Source organism: Solanum tuberosum, unplaced genomic scaffold (assembly GCF_000226075.1).
Source record: "Solanum tuberosum cultivar DM 1-3 516 R44 unplaced genomic scaffold, SolTub_3.0 scf00150, whole genome shotgun sequence".
NCBI lineage: Eukaryota > Viridiplantae > Streptophyta > Magnoliopsida > Solanales > Solanaceae > Solanum > Solanum tuberosum.
In genome coordinates, this window is record NW_006239073.1 from 748,868 (window position 1) to 774,895 (window position 26,028).

At 34.2% G+C, this 26,028-nt stretch overlaps 1 protein-coding gene across 7 annotated transcripts; it reads right to left on the bottom strand.

Annotated features, from left to right (window-relative positions):
- Positions 1-2,064: 2,064 nt before the first annotated feature.
- On the bottom strand, positions 2,065-22,136 carry LOC102587616 (myosin-9-like). Of its 7 annotated transcripts, none has more exons than XM_015311057.1 (32): positions 21,832-22,136; positions 20,420-20,548; positions 19,658-19,801; positions 19,387-19,532; positions 19,146-19,302; positions 18,251-18,309; positions 17,979-18,138; positions 17,732-17,881; positions 17,518-17,654; positions 17,288-17,434; positions 17,101-17,202; positions 16,960-17,017; positions 16,775-16,876; positions 15,615-15,652; positions 15,405-15,531; positions 15,118-15,300; positions 14,324-14,455; positions 14,133-14,242; positions 13,948-14,008; positions 13,083-13,260; positions 10,701-10,906; positions 10,499-10,618; positions 9,016-9,114; positions 8,571-8,792; positions 8,262-8,401; positions 5,123-5,376; positions 4,688-4,864; positions 3,695-3,904; positions 3,450-3,608; positions 3,213-3,368; positions 2,979-3,108; positions 2,065-2,412 (listed from the first exon to the last, which is right to left on the bottom strand). In XM_015311057.1, exons 1-27 carry the CDS (start codon positions 21,832-21,834, stop codon positions 4,812-4,814), a joined length of 3,417 nt encoding a protein of 1,138 aa, XP_015166543.1. In that variant the 5' UTR covers positions 21,835-22,136; the 3' UTR covers positions 2,065-2,412; positions 2,979-3,108; positions 3,213-3,368; positions 3,450-3,608; positions 3,695-3,904; positions 4,688-4,811. The 7 variants fall into 7 exon arrangements, with proteins under 7 accessions (XP_015166543.1, XP_006352745.1, XP_015166541.1 ...); XM_006352683.2 differs by having other exon boundaries at positions 3,695-4,205; XM_015311055.1 differs by having other exon boundaries at positions 4,102-4,864.
- Between the last annotated feature and the right edge of the window lie 3,892 nt (positions 22,137-26,028).

Consider the following 26,028-nt stretch of genomic DNA (forward strand, 5'->3'; position numbering starts at 1 on the left):
ATACATCAAATTCATACTAGATACATATAAAAGATACATGAAATTAATATATATATATATATATATATATATATATATAAAATAAATAAATTTAAGGGGTTTAACTTGTGCACACTAATATCATTATAAAAACATATAAATTTAATTTATATACATTGATGATGCGAATTTTCTAAATTATTTTACCTATCGATGCATTTTAACTTGTTACAACTAGTAACCTACTTATTTTCGGTTAATAATTTGTAGGATATAGTTATTATATTGAGTCTTGACTTGATAGTGTGTTAATATCAAAAGTAATAACTTGAAAGTAAGATGTTATATATAATTACAAATTAAACTATACCGATAGTGTAAAAAAATAATTATATGGTCTGGTAAACACTAATTTAAGTTATAGTAAGAGACAGGAAGCTTCCTCCATGACCAAGAGAGGCTGTAAAACGACTTGATCAAATGTTACAGTTTTTTTTTGTAGTTTTCTTTTTGTCTTTTCATAAGCGTTTCTTTTTCTCATTAACAATAATATATATAGGTTAAAGATAAAAAAATACAGACACCCTTTAAATTATTCAAATAATTTTCCCCAGAGTTCTTGTTTAACTTGGTACTGGCTGCTTTCTGAAAAATAATAACAATATACTCAAGTATATAATCTCAAATATGATAGGATAAAAAGGTGTTAAAGAATGACAAAAAGTTCCACATCGGTGGTTAATGAGATGGGTGGACGCCTTATAAGGCTTGGGCAATCCTCCTCCCTTTGAGCTAGCTTTTGGGGTGTGAGTTAGGCATTAAGACCTAATTTAAAATGGTATCAGAGTAGGGCCCGTCTCACCCGATGTTGGGGCTCCCAAAATCAAAAATTGCCCACGCACCAGATGCTAAGCACCCCCAAAATCAAAATTGCCCACGCACCAGATGCTAAGCACTGGGCGTGAGGTGGGGTGTTAAAGAATGACAAAAAGTCCCACATCGGTGGTTAATGAGATGGGTGGACTCCTTATAAGACTTGGGAATCCTACTCCCTTTGAGCTAGCTTTTGAGGTGTGAGTTAGGCCTAAGACTTAATTTTAAAAAAGGCATGATCTTAGAACCCCCAAACACAAATCTCTTGCAGGCCAGGATTGTTTATGAACATTATATTATTCATAATTAGCAAGTGCCTAAACAAAATATGATATCTATTCTTAGCCAATGATTATGACTTTAATTATAATCATATATTAATTCAAATCATAGTTGATTTGTTATAAAACCTTTTAGTTGGTGATTCGAAAAATTTATCGTATAAACGACACTTAAATACGTAAGAATATGTTACTCTATCGATTGAATTATGTCGAAGCTCTTTGTTCTTATTCATCTGAATTTAAACGCTTTGTCTTGGTCCTATATATATTTGTGTATGATGTATTTTCTCTTGACAAAAAGAATTGAAGTAGTTGAAAAGAAGGAAAAGACAAGACCACAAAACCAAATGAATAAAGCTGTTGTTCTTGGTTTTCGAATGGCATTTTCTCTAAGAGATTTTGATCCAAAGATCTATCAGAAACAACCTCTCGAGTCTCAACCCCACTAAAGTAGGGGTATGATTTACATCCTATCCTATCCTCCTCAAATCCCACTTATATGATGAAGTTATTTAAAATGTAATTGTTGTATAATTGATGAATAACATATTAATTTAACATGATGTTTGTAACATTTTTTTTTTACTGACAGTACTATAATAACTAATATATCCTTTTAAGGTATTGTTCAAGGTTGATTTTTTGACCAAGTCTTACCATATACAGAGGTATTTGTCAGTGTGACAGATCTTAACTGCCGCACTCTACCAAACTGTCATTTGGTACAAACAACGTCATGTTTTTTCATAAGCTAGAGATAAAGGTGATGAATGTAGTAGGTTGAATTCGGGGTGAGTTTTTTTTGTGTACAATGGGGTTTACGGGTATCCAATAACTTTTGCATGAATATTGTATTTGTATCTGTATTGAAAAATCCAATAAATGTATAAGAAATACGATTTGGTCCAATGGCAGAAAAGGAACCTTTGTTTCCCTCTTGGTCATAGGTGGGAAACCACAAACTTCAAATCATGGATCCGCCTAGGGGTTGATAGCCAGTGCAAAAATAATTAAAATGTGACAAATCCTCTAAACATACACAGAGGATTTATATAATTTACTGCAACGAGTTTTGTATACAGATTGATTGTTTATTGAACTTTTTGAATTGATTATGCTACAAAAGTGTGCTCAAAACTATTGTAAAAAATTTCTGTAGCAAAATTGTGCTTAGAGTATTCTCTCTCAAGTCTACAAGCATTCCAAGGTTGGCATATGTTTATTGGCACATCTGGACTCTGGTCTCTCCCCAGTTTGCAATTTATCAGCAACAATCCTGAAAAAGAATTTGATGCGTAAACAAGGATTTCTTTTGAATCAAATAAAAAACTTTCAATCACAGTGATGGACAGTCAAACAACACCGTATCTACATAACCAACATAAATTACTGAAACGGAAGGGCCACGAGATTATGCTGTTTTGAATTGTGCACTCATATGAATTAAGATCAAGGTGAAGAGAGATATTTCAGGATGTATACTATTTCCTAGAAGAATATTGTCGTTATATTGATGCAAATTGGGCAAAGGTTGCCTTCAGGATGTTAATCTGTCACTAGCATGTTGCTTACCTCCCACCTGCGTGAAAGATACTCTTCTAGTTGGGAAAAAAATGCAACATAAAGGAGCTGAATATGCAAGTTTATGTATGAAGATAAAAAGAGTTTATCAGAGAAGATAATCATATTGTAGTAAATGATTGCAGGGCACGATGTTTAGTTAGTTCATAATGTAGTTAAAGAACAAATAATCTACAAGTGCAAGAGACAATGTCAAATCAGCATGCAATTATGAAGTAAGAAACAAGAAAAGGAAAGAAAATAAATAAGTGAAGCTCTTACATGGTTGGATTTCAGCATGTTCAGATAGATAGAAAGTCTCTTGACATGTTGCCAGTGAGCACTGAGTAGCAGCATTGGTGAGTGTGTTTGCAGTCTCGTTTAGTATGCCTGGTCTGGATAATCTCGAAGCCTAAATCAGTCATTGAAATACATCAAAATGCATCAGGTAATTTCACATCTTATGTCCTCTTTTACATTTGTATAATTGTATTGAACAATGTTAATATGCTGCACCTAGATGCAGAATCATCACAGATTAGTCCCATAAATCATTTCTACAGATGATGTTAGCTGCTAATCGAACAGAGAATCTGGATCTTTGCCTTCAGCACGCCAGCTGAATCACCAATGATGGGAGAAAGATTAACTCCTTGAGGGGTTCCCTGATAGCTGCAGAAATTTTTTTGTTATCAAAGGGAGTTATATGCTAAATGATATAACAACCAATGTTCAAACTTAAGCAAATTTTACCTGTGTCATTCTATGGAATAGAGTAGCCAATGTGACTGCCGGTACGTTATTATTCAAAAGTACACCAGCTTCCAATGTATGTTTGAGCAGCACCAACAGAGTGGATGTATCAGCTAGCCAATAGGATATTATCATCATTTTCTAGGGGCTTTAATAACACTACATTTTACAACGGAAAGCTACCAGCTTTTATTAAATCTGATCAATTCTTCGACATACAAAATTCTAACAACTTTAATTCCTACCTCAATAGCTTGAGTCCTCTCAACCGCCACTGCATAAGGCACTTGTAGATAGTGCAAGCATGACCAGATCTGTCCTCAAAGAAGTCAAGAGCACAGTGTAATACAGTGTATGAACAAGTTCTGGTACCCCTTTTTCTCATCAAGTGATTTTTGCGGTCTTCCCTCGACCTCTTAATTAACACTTGAATTCAGTGATGTGATCTGTTGATCCTATTATAAATCCCAGTTCTTAGTTAACTGATAGAACAAGTAAGCAAAATACTCGAACGACAATGTAATCTACAAGCCTTTGAATTACTATGTTACCGTTTTGGCTTCAGACCTCTTACAATATGACATAATGGGTAAGAGTAAGCAAAGATAAAGATTCTAAAGTCAAATATGAGAAAGATTTTACCCAGGATTACCTGAATAATTGATCTGGAGCATCCAAACAGCATGTATTGCTCTGAGCCATTGACAGAGCCTGCTGTTTCTTTTCCGAATCTAGGTTGGTCAGCTTTTCACCAACCTATTGGAAAAGGTTAAATAGTTTTTTCATAACTAAATCCAGAAATTTCAACTATTCCAAGATGTCCATTTTGTAGTTCAAGGATATAAATAATAAACATAATTTTGGTGCATTGACAATTTTCATTGTGAGTTACCAAACTAATGGTTCAAACAAATTAAAGAAGAAAATGAGACTTGTTTCGGGTAAGAACACAATGTGATAACAAGTCTATGGATCAACATTTTATTTCCCTACTTGATCCTGGCAGCACCATTTGTTGGAGCCATACAACGAAAGGGTATTTTAGAGTTCTGCATGCAAAAGGAGTGGTTCTAACTCATAGAGAGCAGCAGGCTTGCAAAACAGCTCTTGCAGGTCTACATTAAATTGACCATTTTACTTAAATTACCCACTTAATCGCACATAAATTCAGAACATAAGAGAGTAGTTCATGGAGAAACTACAATACCAGAATAACTTTTGTTTGAGAGAAACTGTACCTGATCATGCTGCTGTACAAAGGTAGTTGTTTAGATCTGGTTGAGATGACTGCTAAAAGCCAAATAGGCTAACCATCTAAGGCTAGCATGTATAGAGATATACCAAATTGAAGAACATTTTCCATCAGAAGAAGTCATCAAATATCCCGTCCCGGTCATTTTCCCAGTTTCCAGAACCTGCACAATGCAACCAACCAAAAGGAAGGAAGGATATATAATACAGTTTTCTGAAGCAGGTTCAGTTTAAGAAAAAACAAAGAGAAAATGAAGCATGTAGCTACAACTAAGCTATCAATATCTATGGATAAAAGGGAGACTTCTACTAAATGGAGAACAAGTGCACGTTCCCCTACTCTTTTTTTTATCTCAGTAAATGTTGCCATACTTAAGAACTAGTAAAATTGCTCAAGCTACCCTAAGGGACACTATACTGACCTGAGATATCAGCTGCTGCCAGATCCTGAACTATAAGCTGAAAAGCATGAGAATCTGGAGAAGAAAATTGGGTTGGAGTTGAGCCAGGAGCTGGAAATGTAAAGTCAGAGTTGGTACACGTAGCATCAGCTGAAGCAGATGTAGCATCATCAGGATAACCTCTAGAAATGAGTCCTGAAGCTGAACTCTGGCCGGAAGAAGGATGTAATATCATTTTCAGCTCTGAGAATTGGTCTGATATACTGTAAATCATCCTGAGGCACACTAGATCATATCTAGTATTAGTCATATGACACGAGATTCTAATGTTAAAAAGGAAACTATAAGATGTAACTCCAACTTATAGTAAAAATATTAAAGAAGTCTTCAAGGTGTTGACAGTTTAATGATGACCCTACTTATCATTACTTATCCTTAGTCCCGTTTGTCTACTACGCTTGTTTTCATTCGAGTCTCTTTTCCAGATGCATCCTAAAAAGTCGCTAATTAAAAGATCTAGGTGATTATATCCCATTTCACCAAAGACTCAAGATTGCTTTCCTCGGTAAAAGAAACATGCTCACAAGGTTTCCAAAGTAATTCAACAAAAAGCAGGAACAGGATATCACTCGACAAAAATGGAACTTCATAAGAAAAGGAGCTAATAGATATCAAGCTGTCTTAAGTATTTTATTTAGAGCTTAGAAAGGAAAAATCTTTCCCAAGATAAACAGTTCTGCTTTCTTTCCTCAGTAGGAGGGACTATGCTGACTTTTATGATATTACCAACCACACAAAAACACAACATATATAAAAGTAAAAAACAGAAGAACGCAAAACAAGGAAATTTTAATATGCCATGGATATTGTTATATGTTGCTACTCCATTCTGGTCTGAGCCAAGACTTGAAGAGAATCTTCCTCTTTATTACTAAGAAGAAAGTAGATAAAAGTGAGAGGGAAACAAAGAGATCTTTTTTTGTTGTCTTTTACTGGGAGGATGCAAGAGGACAGAAAAGACCAGCTTGAAGCTGTCAATGATTTGAGGCAATCTTATCCATTAAATTCTAAGACAGAGATCAATTATATCAAAGGTAATTCTGAAATGAAATTCCATGGATGCCTTTGCACCAATGAAAAGCTTGAAAGCTTCATATAACTCAGCAACTAAAAAAAACATCAACATTATGGAATGCATGTAGGACTCCAGATTCAGTTTTACCATAAAGAACCAGCACACATCTGTCTTAGTAAGATTGTTGCCAATAACAATCTTCAAAATTATATGTTGCCAACAACCAACTTATGGATCCCTGACTACAGTAGGATCTAACATCTTCAGAGTTACATGATTAACGCAAAACTACTGAAGATGAAAACTTTTGTTTCAATTCTTGAAGCAAGATGCAGCACATAATTTCTCAAGGGGTCACCAGTCATATTCTGCTCTTGCTAAAGAATGCTTAGATTTGGAGTTCTGGTGGAATCAAATGCATTAGTGATACTATGATAACATCCAATGATCCAAACTTTCAGTGAAAGCAAAAGGGACAATACGAAGGAGACCCCCAAAATAAATATAGAAGGTTATAGAGGATTCACAGCACTTCATTTAATAAAAAAGACAGAAAAGAAATATGCATTTATAGCAAGATATGAGACCACTAGTCGAAAATCTATGCGACAAGAAGAAGATAAAAGATAAAATCTATTCGAAAATTTCCAGAGACCTACCGGGAGAACTTGACAAATTCTAGAAACTTCCCCGACATAATTGCCTATGTACCCTTAGATAACCCCAGCCCAATCTTGCAAAACAGGAAGTTGATCATGTTTAAATTATCATTTCCACCAAGTAGTCCACAATGATTCGACCAGTTCTATATGACCAATTCAGTTCGTTAAAAGAAGATAATCGTCCAGGCTGAGTGGTTCAGTAATTCTTTGTTCTTTCTTTTTGTTTGATGAATCAAATAAATCATTTCATTAATAAGCACCAAGGTGATGCCGAAGTTACAACAATTTCGAAGGTGTTTGAAAAATCCATTCCATTGTCTATACATAATGGAATGCTTTCTTTACACCGACAGTATAGATACAATAAACTCTTGATCATCCATGTGATTTTCAACTCCTCCAAGCATCCCTTTTTCCATTCTCTTCATATTTACCAAAAGATGTATAGGTTGCTAACCTCCATATTTTCCTCCCGTCTCTCCCCACTTTTATCCTCCAAGATGCTAGTTTCTGCATTAGTTCTAGGGAGTACCCAAGAGATATTGGACAAAGAATACACCTTACTCCAAGGTTCTGTTGCATAGTTGGAGTGAAGGAGCAAATGATTGGTGTCTTCTCAATTCTTCTTGCACATACAACACTGGTTATAATGATGCATCCCCTCTTCCTCAGGTTATGCGCCGTGAGTATAGCATCCCAAGCAGCACTCCTTGTAAAAGATATCTAGAAAATATGATATTAAGACTAATTTGTTTATGCTATCTTATATGTGTATATTATAAGCCAATATAAAGATATGCCAATTATTTGTCTTGGCTGAGCATTTTGCCATGATGAGCAGTTCCAAAGCAAACGAAGTTAAGTAATCTGAAGTTACTGAACTGCTTACAGAAATCTATCAATGATTGAATTCAAATAGTATCATGTCATTTAGAATCAAAATCAAATATTGAACACAAATAGCATCATGTCTTTAGAATCTTCCTGAAGGACACATATCACATTGCTTCAGAGGGACACTAACTTAAGGACCCTTTCAGGGACATTTTGAGCAATTTACCTATTAATCACATGACAAAATTCATATGAGGTTTGTACATTAAAAGCAGAAGATGATGTTAGAATTAGGTAAAAGAGTCCTGATTAGTTTCTGCAGTTAATTTCTGAAATCTAACCCCCTCACATGAAATGGTTAGAAAGAACAGCTGGTAATTTCACACAGAAATATAACTCTCAAGTTTGTATTCAGTTTTAAATGGTTCAGAAAGAACGAGAAAAAATATATCCCCCCCACCCCCCAAAAAATAGTATATTTTAGAGAGCATTTTCACAGTTGATAAGTTTATCGACTCAGAAGTTGGTGATTTATATTGTTACAAGATGAAAGGACTAAATCTGGTACCAATTATTCGAGTAAAGGTACCTGTTAACTGAATCCTGAAGTTGTTGAACTTTTCTTTCAGTTTCTTCCAACTTCCGGCACTTCTCTTTACTTGATTCTTGAACTTCAGCACATTTCCTCTCAGAATCATCAGCACGTTGCTTTTCTTTTTGATATAACACCTATCAATAGGTATAAGCATGAGAACATCAACATTCAACCATATGTAACTGGAAAAAGATGAATGCTTTCACCTATTTTTCTCTATCTTCTCTACTCATTTTCGGGTTAGGACGAGGGAATGTGAAGCTGAAAAGTTGTGGGGATCACTCTTCAGCTGACAGTTCATACCTTTAAAGTTTTCAACTCTGCAGTTAAAGATTCAATGATTTCTTCATCCTCGACAAGAATTGGTTTCTTATCAACAATCAAAGAGTCTTCTTCAACTGCTTTTGGAGCAGCCTCATATTCCCTGATGGGCAGTGTATCTGTTTCATTCAGTTTGCTTTGCATGTCTCGCATTGAATTATGCAATTTTGCTATTTCCTGATCCTTTGCCTCTTCCAAGTCCATCTGCAAGGTATTTTCCTATTTGTGAGTTGCCGAATGCTTCAAATAGTTCAGCTTTCTCAAAATGAAAACTCGTAGTAACCCACAATCCTAAGATTGGCAAGACTGTTTAACTTTAAGGTAATATCTTATTTTATCAATGCTATCCAATTAAAATCCTCAAATGTATTATAAATATAGTGTAAGGAAAAAGAAAGATTTTATCTGCTTAGCACAAGTATATCACCCTTAGACGTTTCTCCAACTGCAACTGCAATCTAAGTTCTTCCACCTGTTTTTCAAGCTTATCCTTTGCCTCTATAAGCACACCTGTTTCTTTTGAAGCCTGAAGTATTTGAAATGTATATTAGCAAAATCCATAGAATTTAAGGAATATATTTGTAACATTCAACAGATAAGCCTATCAAATTGCAAGCAACAGTTTTGATGCACTCTACTGTATTTCACGTGGAAAAAGCCAATCCCGATCCCACAGCAGGAAATTTAGGGGAATCATGTCACCAAAAATAAAACTAGAAAAGAATTGAGAGACTGCACTAGCTAAGACCAATGACTTACACCTGGTTCTTTTTCAAAAGCATGTTTTACAACGTGCATAGCTGTGTTAACCCGATGTGACCACTTACACTAATAACTACTAGCACTTAAATATCTAACTATTAGCATGTGACTTATACATCCAAAGTAAGTGACACATACATATGTTCTTCCAATTTGTACAGTTCCTATATTAAAAAGATATCAGTACTTCTGATCTGTTTTTAGAATTCTAACCACTTGTCTACAAGGTTTAATAACAAGAATCTTTATAGATACTTCTTACTTCCGCTGAAAGCTTCAGAGAAGTAATTAAACAACCCCTTCATCTACTCTTGTTATGTAAATAATAGTAACAAACAAGTGAACCATATACCATTATTACGCGGTTAAGCAAACTTATACTACTTAATTACTCATCATAGCTATAGTTTGCTATAATTACCACTCGAGACTAACATTATACATTAATTACGTGGGCTGACTTCGATTTTGTATAATTAGCCACGTTGTATATGTATAATTCGCCAGAATATACAAATACATATGTATAATATACAATTATATAACCGTTATACATATACAATTCACCTCTCTCCCACTCTCTGCCCTCTCTCGCTCGCCTCTCTCCTCCCTCTCCCAATCTCGCTTGCCATATATACAAATGCATATGTATAATATACAATTATCTAACCGATATACATATACAATTCATCTCTCTCCTTCCTCTCCCAATCTCGCCCAAACGTACCTGCGAATTATACAAACAAGATGTGAATTATACAAATTATTGTCCTCTCTCGCTCGCCTCTCTCCTCCCTCTCCCAATCTCACTTGATATATATACAAATACATATGTATAATAGACAATTATCTAACCGATATACATATACAATTCATCTTTCTCCCACTCTTTGCCCTCTCTCTCCTAGTCTCGCTCGCCTCTCTCCTCCCTATGACATGTAGCTACGAATTGTAATTATCAAACTATAGCTATGGAGAGTAATTAGGCTATTTTTGAGTGGCTATATGTGAAAGTTCCTCTTCAGTAATCAAGCTCTATCTAACAAATAGATCATTCAGGCCATTCATATCATCACCCCATTGCTATGCTAAGGAAATCGGAAACATATGACACAGGTTATAGAAGAGTATAGTAATCCAGAACTTACCATCTTTAGTTTGCGAAGCTCTCTCCTTGCAACAATTCCCCTCCATCTGCATTGTGTAAAAATTGATGCCCATATGAGTTTCCTATAGTATGAAAGGACTTTGTGACGGCGCTCATAGGCCTGCAAAAATCATATCTTGTCAACACTTGAGAACAAACTTTGTAAGACCTCTGAATCTATACATAATACCCAATAAACTAACCTGTATAATCAGAGCTCCCTTGGTTCGCTTTTCATATCTGAACTTAGTTCGTGCAGCTGCCACTCGAATTCCAGTCTGAAGAGCAATGACTGCTAATTTAAGTTTCGTGTAGGATTTTCTGGCTAAGTGTCCACGCAACTTTGTCTGGATTTTGAGAGAAGCAGCCTCTCTTTTCAAGGTAACATATGATTTGAAAGCAAACCTTGCTGAAGAATATGACAGAGTGAGCACATAAATTTATTGAAGGCAGAAAAATTGAGCAGCCTATTGGAATGGTAGGCTGTTTATTTCCAAATGTCCTTTCAGTTCTAAGAGGGCGAGAAAATACAGCTGTTATTTCCATGGTGCTCATTTTTACAACAACAAAACATGCATAAGTGATCTAAGTTTAAGCACCTAACGAGGAGGATGTCTGACTGATGGTATTACTTTACTATCATATAGTTCAGACAATATACACAGATTAACTGATTAAGCAATTGTGTTACATGCTAAGCTGCCAAATTACGTTTGAAAGAGCCCTTAGACCATGGTGATGGAAGGAGATTATGGAAATCGAATCAATGGTTAGAAACTCTGTGAAAGGCAAAAACAATAAATATTCTGAGAACAAGAAGTATCTATCCAGAAAAGAAATTCCAATTAATAATTTTATTAGGCTCGTCTAAAGAAGAATTTGATGATAGTACAGATATGAAAGCAAAGTTGATTTGTTTCGTGGTCTTTTACTATCTGTAATAAGACAATCAAACATACATCAATATACACAATGGTATATTGATAATCCCCTCCGCTTCCCACATTTAAAAAAAAAAGAAGAGATGGTTACTTTTTCTTGGATGTAAATCTCTACAAAATATGACTCCCGTTATTTTCTTTGAAGTTTTAATTTCCACTTTCCCCAAACTTTTGCCCCATTATTTTGAAAATAAAACAAAAATTGCTGCTACATCTCTATGGGAGACAATTCCAGCATGTATTTGGAGGGTGGTGTGAAAAGAAAGGAACCAAAGATACTTTGAAGGAAAAAAAGATAATATAAATCGTGAGAGAAAGGAGTCAAAGATAGTTTGAAGGAAAATTAGGGAGTATACAAAACTACCTCAACACTAAGCTAGACCTAGTTAAGGTCAGCTATACGAATCCTCATTATCTATTTCCTCTATTTAAATTCAACGTATTCCAGCATTCAATGAATTAGCTTCTCTAACTGTAGAAGTATTCAATATTTTCTGCTGATATAAAAATCACCCGACAAGATGATTAAGAAAACACCTAGCGGATATTGGACTTGACTCATAACTTTGATGCTCTCCTTTCTTATCAAAGTACCGGAATCAAGAAACTCTTGCTCCACTCATTTGGCATCCTTCCGGTCCTTAGTATAGCATGAGGTAGCTTGGTAAGCCATACACCTCTGATCTTTCCAAGGAACTTTCAAACCATTATAGGGATATCATCTGGACCACTTGCTTTTTCCAATCCCCGAGGATTTTCGTGGCATGCTTCACTTTTGTAGGCCTAATTCTACTAGGTATAGCTAAAGTCTATCATGTACAGATATGTGGAGATCTTTAAAGCTATCCTACTGATTCAAGTTGAACAATCAATAAAAATAGCATCTCCATCTCTCTTTGATCTAATTATCTCCTGTAAAACTTTAATACACTTGAGCTGGTTTATCTTTACCCATCTTCTCCAACAACAACATGCCCAGTGAGATCCCACTAGGTGGGGTCTGGGGAGGGTAAATTGTACGCAGACCTTGCCACTACCTCGTGGAGGTAGAGAGGCTGTTTCCGGGAGACCCTCAGCTCAAGAACAACAAATCTAAGTGACAGGAGAGATATAAATAAAACATAACAGCCAATACAAACGATAGCGTATAATCAACAAATGAGACAGTAACAACAAGAAAGTAATGCGATGCGTGAAACGCAGTAAACAGCATAAGGCTAGGTCTACTCCAAATGCTAACAACCCATACCCTTGCAAGGGAAGACAACACGCTAGCCCTACTAACCTACAACCTTAATACGAGACCTCCACTCCTTCCTATCTAGAGAATAGAGAATGCAAAAAATAGAGAATATACTTAGACTAAAATAAAAAATGCTACTTAGACTAACATAAAAAAAAGATTCTCTTTTTAGCTTTACTTTGCAACCTGATCAGCATACAAGAGGAAGATTCTCTCCTGGAATTCCTTTTATTTAACTGGATAGTAAAGAAATTGAGGGAGGAACAGATTACATGATTAAGCTACCAAAATGCCCCAGCAAGTAGAAAAAATGAAACTTAGTACATGATTAAAACATCTAACTTTCAAAACAAAGTCCACAATGTGCGATAGAAAAGGCAAAGAGATAATGATAGACAAACCTCGACACAAGGATTGTAAGCAAATTGCCACCTTCTGCAAAGAAACATAATCTCTCCTAGAAATATGACATCTAGTTTCCTTTTGTATTGTCTTAACTGCAGCGGATAGCTTTAGTGCTCTGTGTGCATCTAGCTCGGCCATCTGCCCTGATCTCAAAAAAATCTTTGTTTGTCCAATCTGCAAAACAATTGTAGCAACCCTAACTGAAGTATAACTTGACTCGTAAATTTGGGAAGTTATTTTGAATGAAAGAAAAGAATATCAGCAGTGCCTAGTAACGGGAGAAAAGAATTTCAATGGGTACACAATATTGTGGAGAAATTTTCAAACATCAACTTCAACTACAGATATCAATGGCGCCTAGTAACGGGAGAAAAGCTCTCAGTGTCTCAGATTAGGAAATTTCACTAGCAATGCTCAACTATATGCAACCATCTAGCAGCAAAAATAATATACAATGCAAGTGAAAGACAAAATATCAGTAGTCTTGAAATTGAGAGCAATTTAACACGTGCTCGAAGTGCAAGAGAATGATTTCCTTTTTTGCATCCCCCCACCCCACCCCACTCACACAAACAAACAAAAAAAAAACTTTATTAAAATATCTGAACTTGCTGCTTGATAGATGCGATTTGTTAACTGAGGCAGGCCTTGCAAGGTAGGTAAAATTTTGATATAAGCTTTAAGGATTGGCTTACATTCATCAAGATGATGGTGAAGGAAATATAAATTTCCCCCTACTGGATGAAATGGGGCATACACACATAAATGTGTACCCACAAGAGTGAATGATTTGATACTACTGATCTCGACATTCAAGAAATAAAATAGATTTCCAAAATAGCAAGAGAAACATCAAATAACCTGATAACCAGCAAGCCCTATCTTTTCTAATATCTTTTTGCACGCAACTTTTTCATCATCCCTGCCCACAAACAAGTTAAAGAAAGATAAGAATATCAACTTCTAATAATCAAAGAAATTGAGGAAACCACAAGATCCTTTTCTTTTTCTTGGGGGGGGGGATCAAGAACAAGACCAGTACTTACTGCTCTTGGAAGACCTCTGGAGCAAGAACACCAAATCGATTCATAAACTCAGAGAATGTCTTATGCGTGGGATAGCCAGCACAACTAATTCTGATTGCCTCTAGAACACCCTTCAAACAACAAAATATAAGCACACATAATTCAAGACTTAAAAAGAATTTTCTACATAAGAAACTGTGAAATTTACTCACACCACAACGTAGCTGCTGCATAATGTTAACGTTCTCAAATATTGCCGGTTTCAGAAGACTGTTAGGCTTCACACATCTAATGTAATGAGGTTCTGTAGAATTCAGAGTTTCCATCAATGATTGGAGTTGTAACTGCAACAGTGAAATTGGAACATTAGAATCTTTCACATACTTAAAGTAAAGACTTGGAACTAGGCTGTTAGTTCTTTGGTGAAAAATACTCTTAGATCACAAAAATCTAAGAGGACATAATGGATAAAGTAATATATAGAATTAAACTTGTGGTTGAAATGGAGAATGATATGATAGTGATATGAAACTGATGATACCTACCAAATATAAGGCAAGTTTTATATTATGGTTATTGATTAGCAGTGTTAACGAGAGTGGGAGTTGGACCTCTAAAGTGTAACATCTCCACGGGATGAGTGTCAAAAGTCGCAGAATTAAGATGGTTTTGCAATGATACAATAATAGACAGGATTAGAACGATCATATCCCTGCACTTTGACATCTGATGTAGACATATCTCTACATGATGTACAAATCTCTAAACATACAATCTAGTCACGATTGTAAAAAAAGGAACTGAAATAACGAGATGAGTGTCAAAAGTCTTTTTAGTACAAAAACTCTGATTTGGATAAAACTACAAATTATTAAGCATTGGGATGAAATAAAATGGAACTGAAAGGACATTGGTGGACTCATTTGGGCAATCAAACTCATTTTCTATAGATGCTTAGTTGATTGATAGATCACCAAAATTCATAAGTATATAAGTTCGTAACTACCTTGAAACGAGAACCAATGGATGAGAACTTGGAAGATTTGGATGAAGATTTAGTTGACTCCTCAGCAACAGGAGGAAAAAGGCCCACTACAAATGGGCATTTAGAAGCACTTAACAAATCTTGATGCTCAGGAACGACATAGTCTTTGTTCTTATCTAAAAACTGATCAGACTGGTATTGAACCTGGTGGGGAAAAAAAAGGAAACATTTAAAACTAGTAATAATGCTCCATATCCACCGTAGAAGCAATTGACTAGAGTTCTAGGGAAATACACATATCATATTACCTCTCCAGCATAATGAGCAATGGTAAAATCAGTGCGGGACAATTTTGGTTTAACAAAGCGTTTGTTGGTCTTGAATATCTGATAAAGCTTCTGTGAGAATGTTTCATGAGTTGACTTGGGGAACATACTGGAAATTCCATTTCAAAGAAAACATAAATTAGAACATTTGTCTCTATCACAGAAGTTCAGATGAATTGTTACATATCTTACCAGGCTTCATCAAGAAGAGCAATGATGCCTCCAGGTTTCTGTAAACACAACACAAATCAACTCATCATATGCCACTTCACATGATACAGTGATTTGAAAAAAGTGTTACGATTTTAAAGCAGTGTTGGTAAGGGATGAACCCAAGGTAATCAATTCTTGCTAACAAATGCATGGTGCTTTTAATGAATATGAGCTCACTTTAAACATCAGAGATACTCCTAAGATTATGAGCTCACTTAGATGTTCTAGTTTCAGGTTCTTAATTGCCTATCCTAAAGGATATGATAAAGATGCTCTGTTCTAAATTCCGGGTGAGTTCCTAAACAATATTAAGAAAGAATAAAGCAGAGAGAAATGCATGTACATTTTATCTGGGAGATGCTAAATGGCCATGGACATGAATTCAGATAAAGAAATGTCAACTAGAGGGCTCTTAGACTGTATTAATAATAAAAGCATGCATAAGGTCCTTGGGTCTAAGTGGACTATGCCAGAATACACAGCAGATCTTCAATTGGTAGAACTTTTAAGATCTCTATAATTAGTTTTTGGGTTCACAATTAGTGTTGATAACTTTTTGGAGGTGTCCTGCATAGAGGAATACAAATTACCAGTTTTCGAAAAAAATGTGAAACCCAAAAAAGTAGCATACTCACAATAGTTAAATGATACTTAAAAGTTCTACATGTAACTAAACTTAAACTATAAAACAAATAATCAACTATAAGTATAGATGTTACTTTGATTTATATTTACAATTAATTCAACAATCATTTAACTGGAAATCTTTCCATTTAATTTGCTGCATGAATATTATATGCATAACACAAATTTTATTCTCACATTAACCAACTATTTGGAGTTCTACATATAATAGGATTATAATGAAATATTATCATATTCAACTTCTAACATTTAAACACAAGAAACTTATTCTCAAGGCTATGACTTATGAGTTAGTACCCAGGCGTGTACAATAGTATTCAGAAGCTAGAATCCAAAAAGAATCTGACCAAACAAGTATCCATGGCAACTATTAGTACTAGCATTAGTTGCACAAGTTTCGCTGCTCAATGCAGCAATGGAATAATATACAGATGACAACTACAATACGCAACATGATATATTTGTATATATGGGGAGAAAAGGATTCACTGTACCTTTTCAATAAGATCTAAAACATCCTGATTGTCCACGAATTCTATATAGCTCCAGTCTATCTCTTCCTTAGTGTATTCCTCCTGCTCCATCTTGAACATGTGCTGGAAAGAGATGATTTCACAGTAGCTGAGTTGTGCTTAGCAAAATGGACAGACCTGCTTCTATAAAATTTCAACTAGCATACCTGGTTAAAATGTTGCTGCAGCTTCTCATTAGTATAATTAATGCAGAATTGTTCAAAACTGGAAATAGAAGTTAGAAGAGTCAAATCTCAAATGCAAGACACCGAGTTAACTAGTTGTTTTGTTTGTCCACCAGTGCCTACCTATTACTTTTGAAACTTTCAAAACCATAAATGTCAAGAACACCAATTAGAGATTTTGAGTGAGGATCTTGTCCAATCGAGTTATTTATTTTGTCCACCAGCCTGTGAACAGTAGAAAGGATGTGTTTTTAGTGTCAATGTAAGCGATCAGAACCACAGTAATCTGGCAGTGACGGTCGAAGCATACCAGTCGAATAAGCGAGAATATAGTGTTTTAGCTAATCCATCTCTGCTTACTGCTGCAGCTTCAGGATCAAGACTTCTCTTTATAACTTCTTCAGGAGTGACCATTACACGTCTTAGTAGGGCATCCTCCAGTGAAGTAACATCACACCTGATAGAAGAACCAAATCAAATAAAAAAGTCATGCAAGAAAGAGCAAAGGAAGAATAGTGGGATATGAACGGCAGAACATACATCAGAAGCTCTGCAGTAGTTTGAAGATGAAACCTAGATTTGTCATCTTTCACAACTGATGAATCAACTTCATTGCCCTTTTCGAATTCTATATTACCAAGATGAAGAACAGAAGCCACAACACTAAAAATTGCTTCCTGAAGAAGAAACATCGTAGCTTATTCGAATCAGAAAGGGTAATTTGCAGGAGAGACAAAAACAATTAGAGCATTACCTGCTCTTTCTCGCTAATTCCAACAATATCCATTGCCCTCCTTATCTCAAGATAGTCATGGGCATCATTAACACCTACTAGTTCATAGCAATTTGATTGGTTGAGATAGCGAAATGATTTGGGATCCCCCAACTTGTACCTTTTGATCTCCTGTTAAGATTGGGAAAATCTCAAAAGGATATGGTGAAAATCAAATTAACTCGGGCCGATGAAAGATGTAAAAAGGAATAGCACTGATGCAAATTACCTCCTGTGGTGCTGCACATAGAAGGTAGAAACAGTGATAGTTCCGTTCAGGGTCTGAAACTTGGCAAACTCGAGATCTTTCAAGAAGATACGTTCTAATAGCTGCTCCAGATATTCTTCCATTCTTATCAAACTGAATCTCCACAAATTTACCGAAACGGCTGTAAACAACAGATTCTAAGTAGCTTTAGGAAGGAAAAAATTTCAACTGAGTGTTGAAGCAATTATGAGTCTATTTTCTTATTGAAGCATGCGTAGAGTAGTTTATCTTACCTTGAATTGTTATTTCTAACTGTTTTGGCATTGCCAAATGCTTCAAGTACTGGATTTGACTGGAGATATAACAATCATGAGTTAAAAGAATAATATAGCCAATAGAGAAGACTTTAAAAGAATAATATAGGCTATAGCCAATAGAGAAGACTTCAAAAGAATAACATAGGCTATAGCCAATAGAGAAGGCTCTAAGAGAAATAGACAGAGAAACTATCAGTTTGAAGCCCTGTCCACTTGATTTAGTCTGTTTAGACATGAAACATAGCCTCTAGGAAATTATTTGATTCAAACGGATGTGAAAGCCTTCCAAATACTATGAAATTTTCACCTACACATTGACCCCTCTACAAACTTTCAATTAAGGAAACTACTATCAAATTCATCAAAATCAAATTTACATTTATTGACGAATGTCATTTCAAAAATTTCACTGTATGTATTATAAATTATTTAGTTCAGAAGTTACATCAACACCGCAGATTCTTTTTTATACTCTACAATCTTTTTATAAGTATTCTATATCACTTTTCATTAAAGTAATATAATCATTAAATTTACTTTGAAAATTTACTGTACCAATTTTTGAACCACATCCTTTTCTTAAATTTAATACTACATTAAACTCCACTTTTTATGTGAATATGATACTTCTTTTCTTTTCCACGCATTCACATCTCCAACAACAATCAATCAACCCTAACTAGTAAGTGTTAGTCAAATGAATCGTTTGTATCTATTCCATTCTATTTGGGTTCCATCACTGACATTCACATTACTAAAGTCTGTATAGCTGAAATTGTGCAGAATTTAAGCATACAAGTTCCTAAGTACCTGTCCATGTAATTTAAGGAAGTACAAGAATTTAATGCAGTAATCCAAGCATTTAGCTTACCTCCAGCACTTGTTGTTCCACAGTCCGTTTTTGAGAGCCCTTATGGCCGCCCAAATAGGCAAGATATTGCATAAGCATTTTAGTAGTTTCAGTCTTACCAGCACCACTTTCACCACTAACCAGTATAGAATTGCTTTTACCCTCGTTGATCATCGCCCTGATTCATTTTCAAGATTTTGGTAACAAAGCATTATTTATCATGAGAAAAATAATGTGGAGTTGAAATGGTATACAGGAGTACCTGTAAGCAGTGTCAGCTATAGCAAAGACATGAGGACTTAGTTTACCGAGTTGTACTCCTTTGTATTTTGCCATCATGCGGCCATCATATAAATCAGGCAGTTTTTGGAACGGATTAATGGCTATAAGAATACTTCCAGTATAAGTCTGCCAAGATGTCAGAGTATGATTAATATTATGACAAAGCGATCTGTAGCTGCAATTTCAGTCCTTTCATTCACCAAATTGAACATAAATTAAATAAAGTTTTGAGCATTGGACTATAAGCTTACATAGATTTCGTTGAGTTGATATCTTGTTGCCAAATTATGTAAGACTCCAGGCTCATGCAAATATGAAAGTTCAGTCATGTCATCCACTCCTCCATCAGGAGCATCTTCATCCTTGGGGTGAGTTTTTGATAAAGTTGCTACAACCTAGACGAAATGAAAGAAAAATATGCAATAGTAAAAAGCCAGGACATTGCCAGTTTGAAGATGTGTATTCTCAATTGGGGATCGCATCAATGTGGCTTAGCAGAAAACTAGAGTTAGATAGCAGTAAATTAGAACAAATGCAGTGAATCTTTCTTTTACCACTAGAATATGATAAGAATAGTTACAATAACGTGCCAAGATTTGTGGAAAGAAGGTTAAATGAAAATACAGTTAAAATGCAGAAGGAAGATAATGGATACATATGGGTATGGAAGCCACAAAAACCATACAGTTGCAAACTACATAACGTGCGTCAAAAAAGACTAGGTGAGTCACATATAGATATAAAACTAATAACTCAAATGAGACTAGAAATTAGATCCATTATATTCTTAGTAGTTGAAAGACATTGTGAATTTCCATCATCAGAATATTGTATTTCAAGTCATTTTAGAATCTAATCAATTAGGCTATAAGAAAACCAGCTTTTTAAGTTAAGTTAGACCTTGATCACACAATTGAGTCCAGCGTAAATACTAAAATGCTATTATGGGAAAATAAATAAGCAATAGTAATTTCATGAATGAATACTGTTCAATGTAAAAGAGTTAGTCGTACCGTCCTCCCATCAGATGTCTGAACCTGAACTTCCTGTCCATTAACCTCTGATACTTGTGCATCAATCCAAGCAACTGATGGATCCTCAATCCACACTTGAGAACCTACAGTAATATTTATTGGAATGCCCTGCATAGATGATTAAGATTCTTTTTAACTGTAGGAAAAGAATATAATTCTCATCGTTATAAGAAAAGAATATAATTTGCACGATCTAAGGATATACAAAGATGACACATCTAAATTGACATGCAGACATAAAATCAATAAGCGTCGTAAAAAGCTAAATGTTAAGAGTTCAATAACTACTTTTTAGCCCCAGAATGTTTCAATTTTTGCTCCTAAGTATAAAGTAACATGATAGCGAACTTTACAATAGTATTTGTAAACGTTCACTTGCATTCCATTCACACAAAAAGTCTAAAAACAGAACAAGAACATAAGATATGTAGTACATCACTAGATGTCCTGCTTTAACTTCTTTACATCCAACTTAGCAAAAGCCTGAGCACCTTCTCACCCCTTGCTCAACATAGCCCCCGCTCCCCACCCAACAGAACTTCACTGGTTAAGAATTCTCCATCAACTTTTCAGGGTTCACATTTTCTGACATCAAACAAGTTAATATTACTCTTTCTGTAGTATAATTATTCTGTTGATCAGTCTCCACGGCGATGCTACTGCAGCATTCTAACATAATGTAACATGCCTTTATTAGTTTCCTAGACAAACATAAATTATTCTCCTGCAGAGGGGAGAGGGATGCGAGCAACCACATGATATTCGCTGATTTTTGGCTCTCTCTCTCTTGCGCACACATACAGACACACGCCTTTCGTTGCAGTTGTGACTTTCGACCCATAAAAATGGAAGTACAATTCAAGAACTATAAGACTTCAAACTACTTCAAATAATTGGTTTAAGTTAGTGTCGACATACATAATCACTATAACCTGTGTCAACAAACAACTACTGTCCGTCAATCCAAAAGTAGCTGGGATTCACTATATATACAATCCAACAAATTATCCACTTAATGTAAAGTCATACAGAAAAGATTACATTCTCAGATGCTGAATTCAAATGAATATACAATTACTGCATCTTAATCCGGGGCGGAGCTATAACCTAAGTAGCTTTGGCTCAAGCCCTTTATTATTTTTTTTTCAACAACGCAGTAATAAGCTGTGTTTTCTAGATTCCAGAACCCATAAATGAGCTCCGGCATCTGATCACTGGATCCTACAATCCTCTTACAAAGCAGAAAGTCCTTTCTGTCACTTATTTTCAATCGATTGTAAAATTGATTAATCATTTTCTCTCCATATTCTCTAATCTATGAATATTTTATCCAATAATGATGACAAACAAAATAGCAGCAAAATGAAACGGAAAATAAAGTTAAGACTCACCATTTATATCGGAGAAAGAGCTAATCAATTTTGCATTTCCATTGAGAAGAAAAAAAAAATGAAGAATGTGGTCGCATAAATTGTGAAAATTCCAGAAATCGAAAATCGCCGGTATCGGAAGGGAGATTTGTGTAATAATAAAGTGATGGGCGTCGACAGAGAAGGTGATTAATTAATTGATCAGCGTAAGAGAGATTGATTTTGATCTCATGGAATGATCGATGAATGGATGCGACAATCATCGTGACGAGAAACTGTACGCTGAGAAATAGGAATTTTCGAAATCTTCGCCTATTTTCGAGTGCTTTTTGTGGCTCTCTTCGCTTTCCTTCTCCGTGTGCGTGCATGGGGTGGGTTTGCACTAATACGATTGTTTTGCACATTTTATCCCTATTTTTAACCTTTTTCTGCAAACGTAGCCTTAATTAAGTATATATTTTTGTCATATTTACTAGTAATTCTTTTTTATAATTTAAAATAATTATATATTGTCTAATCAGTGGTAGATCCAGAATTTTCACTTAAGGGGTTCGGAAAAAAAAGAGTGCCTAAGATTTGATCTTGGAACAGTTTTGAACCCTTCAACCACTAAGTCAACCTCTAATCTTACATTCACGAGGTTCAAAATCAATATATTGATATAAAAATTCTTAAAAATACCTTAAATATACAACATAATTTTTTTGTTGAGGGATTTGGTGAACACCCTCAGCAACCTCTAGGTCCACTCATGTGTCTAACTAATTAATAATTTCGATATAAATTTTCAAATCAAATACAACTAGATATATGTATTTTTTGGTACTAGATACAGTGGAATAGAGAGAGCCAAGCAAGAGAAGGAGAGACACGGCCGAGATAGTCTATGTATCTCAAATACATATGAATTACACTCGATACATATATATGAGATACTAGATACATTTTAAAAGAGAGGTATATAGGGAGAGAGGCAAGCGAGAGAGTCAAATACACGTGAAACTACTTAAGTACTGTGCATCTAAAACAAAGTACACATAACTCTCACTCATATATCTGAGATATATGTATATGAACATGTCAGATACATGCATCAAATTTCAAATTCTGATAAGATTCATATTTGTGTACTCATATATCTGAGATATATGTATATGGACATGTTAGATACATGCATCAAATTTCAAATTCTGATAAGATTCATATTTCATAATATTGAAAACTCACGTGAAGAAAAGCAATTTGCTTGCTTAAACTAATGAAATTTGTATTAACTTTTTCCCTTTCGCTTAAAAATGTTTTCTTTGAGAAAAAAAACGTAACAACCAAAACAAACACAAATACTACATGTTGTGTTTGGCATGGAAAGATTTCGATTTAAAAATAAATAAAAATCAATTGATTGGTTAAAATATTTTATAAAAATAAATTCTTTGAGATTAGAAAAATGATTTTCATGGTGAATGAAGAAAAATAATAATTTAATTTTATCAGTTGTGCACGTAGATGATAATCTAGGTTAATCCTTTTAAATTTTATGTTAAATATTTTTACTAAAATTGCAGCAGTTAACATACATGAACTCATAACATTAAAACTATGGTGAATACAATCATAATGAAGAACCTTAAAAGTTGAAAATATTAAATATATAGAACTAAAATTCTAAATCCACCTAGCTCAACGCTTCACTGACCCCTACCACCTCCACGTCTACCTTAGTGTTTGCGTAGATTTTATATACACTTGCCTCTTGAGTTCAAAATTTTTCTTTACTTAATTATATAAACACTAAAAAATTAAGTAAAAAATCTTTTTTTAATTATATTAGTAAGTATGAAACACACCTTTTTTGAAAAATAAAATTCCTTATCATATACTAATGGTCGTGGATATTGAATTTCTGAAATATTTTTCTCCGTTATAAATGGGTCATGACCCGTTCAATTCTAAAACTCTCAACAGTCAAACTTCCTTTCCATGACTCAAAAAGTATGCACAGCTCGTCAAAATAGAAACACAGTGTCCCTATCATCTTACGTACCAATTTCATGCATATAAATATACCCCTTCTTTTTTTGTAAATATATTCATTCATTCCATCATAAATACTTACAACTCTATTTTCTCTGGTGCAATTTATTTTTTCGTTCATACGGGAATAATTTTGTCCACTTAATTATATATCATCGATCAACATGAAACCCCAAATTTGTGCGATTTTTTTCTTAATAATTAGCATGATCATTTTTGTGCCACATGTAGAAGGCACTAGGATTCTTTTAGAAAAAAGAGGTCACAACAAATATATTTGGTTATCGTCTTTGTATAATCCTGTTCCTACTCCGACACCGAACCCCGGTACCGGAAGTAGCGGCACCGCCAGTAAAATGATGGTCATGGAGAAGAATTTTGTTGGTCGGAGTAGGGTTAATAAGGTTCATTCTCCTCCCACTCAGACATCACCAAATACTCGTCCTACTACAGACGAGTATTATTCACAAACAGTATAAGTTGAAAAATGGAGAGACATAAATATTCAAATAGTCGATCTCAACTTACTTGAATTATATATTGAGACGTAATTTATAAGTAGATGTTGTCGATATTACAAGATCATTCATTCTTTTTCTTTTTTTTTTCCCATTGTTTTTATTGTAATTCCTGATCATGCTTCACAATAGAAGCAAAGTCAAATAATTAATTAGAAGTTACCAAATTGTTTTAATTTATAGATTTTATTGTTATATATAGTATAAACTGTTACTCCAAATCTCCAATATTGTCCCAGTTTTAATGTATGTTCAGTTTTTGCATTGGTTATTTATGGTTATTGCCTTTAATAATTTCGTTATTAAAATAATTGCTATTATCACTTCTATACTGTAAAAAACTCTGATTTTATATATGCATGAAAAGATAAACTTTGAATAACGATGAAGCTATTTTAAAAAAAAATAATGAGATGATTACGAAAAAAGGAATTTTTTCCTCCATCGAATATATTCCGTCTCTTTGACATTTGGCTACATGCATGGAGCAGGTAATTATTTTCGTTCCTTAATTAATGCTACTATATATATTTTACCAATTTAATAAACCTTAAATCAACTACTTCTCTTACTTATTGCGTTGGCTGTTATATCAGGTCAAAAAAGGAGGTTATGGAATATACATTTGAAATAATATTTTCTTAAATCCTTGTGTATGTAATTGATTATAATTACGACAGGAGGAATTAAGCCGTTTAATTAATGGCGCTTTTTCGACATGCATTTGCATGCAAACTCAATGGGAACAAGTGTTTTAATTTACTTGAGTAGTCGATCTATCGAAAATCTCTATTTTTACAAACAAAAAAAGTTGAGTATATATAATTTTTTTTTTCAGACTTCCTTTATAAGATTATATTGAGTATATGTTCTTGGTTGTAGAATAGGTTATTGAAAGTGGAAAAAGAAAGTTTATTTTTCAAAGTTGGAAATAGTAGTACGAAAAACAAAAAACAAATGCGATTAGACTTCTATTAGTTTTCATGTTTGGTAGCAAAAAACATGTTGTTTGACAAATTTTTACAAAGTAGACTTGGTACATATATACTGAATCCAATACACATGCAATGCAAGCCTTTAATTTTCAGATGGGCCTAGTAGGCTACTACTCAATGAGATAAGCTAAACTTCAATGTCTGATAATTAAGCCTGAATTTCATGCATAAATTCTTTAAATTCAATCATTCATTTTTTTTAATCAATAATCTCACCACTTCAAAATAGAAATCTCGGAAGTTCGATCCTATAATGCTTAGCTTCAAATACGTATATATAAAGTTTTTAAACTTCAACTATAAAATAATTCTTAAATAATAATTATTTCATCTTATATTAAGTGTCATCTTAACAAAAATGAACTAAATTATCTCTAATTAAGAAATGTCTTTAGAAAATTAAACATTATTAAGAAGATGGAGTATAAGGTTGAAAAACATATTAATTATTGTCTTAAATTTTCAAGATAATACTTATTTTAGAATTTTCTTTTTATTAAGATAAACACTTATTTTGAAACGGAAAATTGATTATTCATGATCTTCGCACTCTTGTAAGTCGTAAAACATGTATACGTGTGTAGTGATCTGTTATACTGGAAAAAAATTATAGTATATAAAATATTGAATACAAAATTTTAAAAAAGAATTACACGTCATTTAAATCTTGA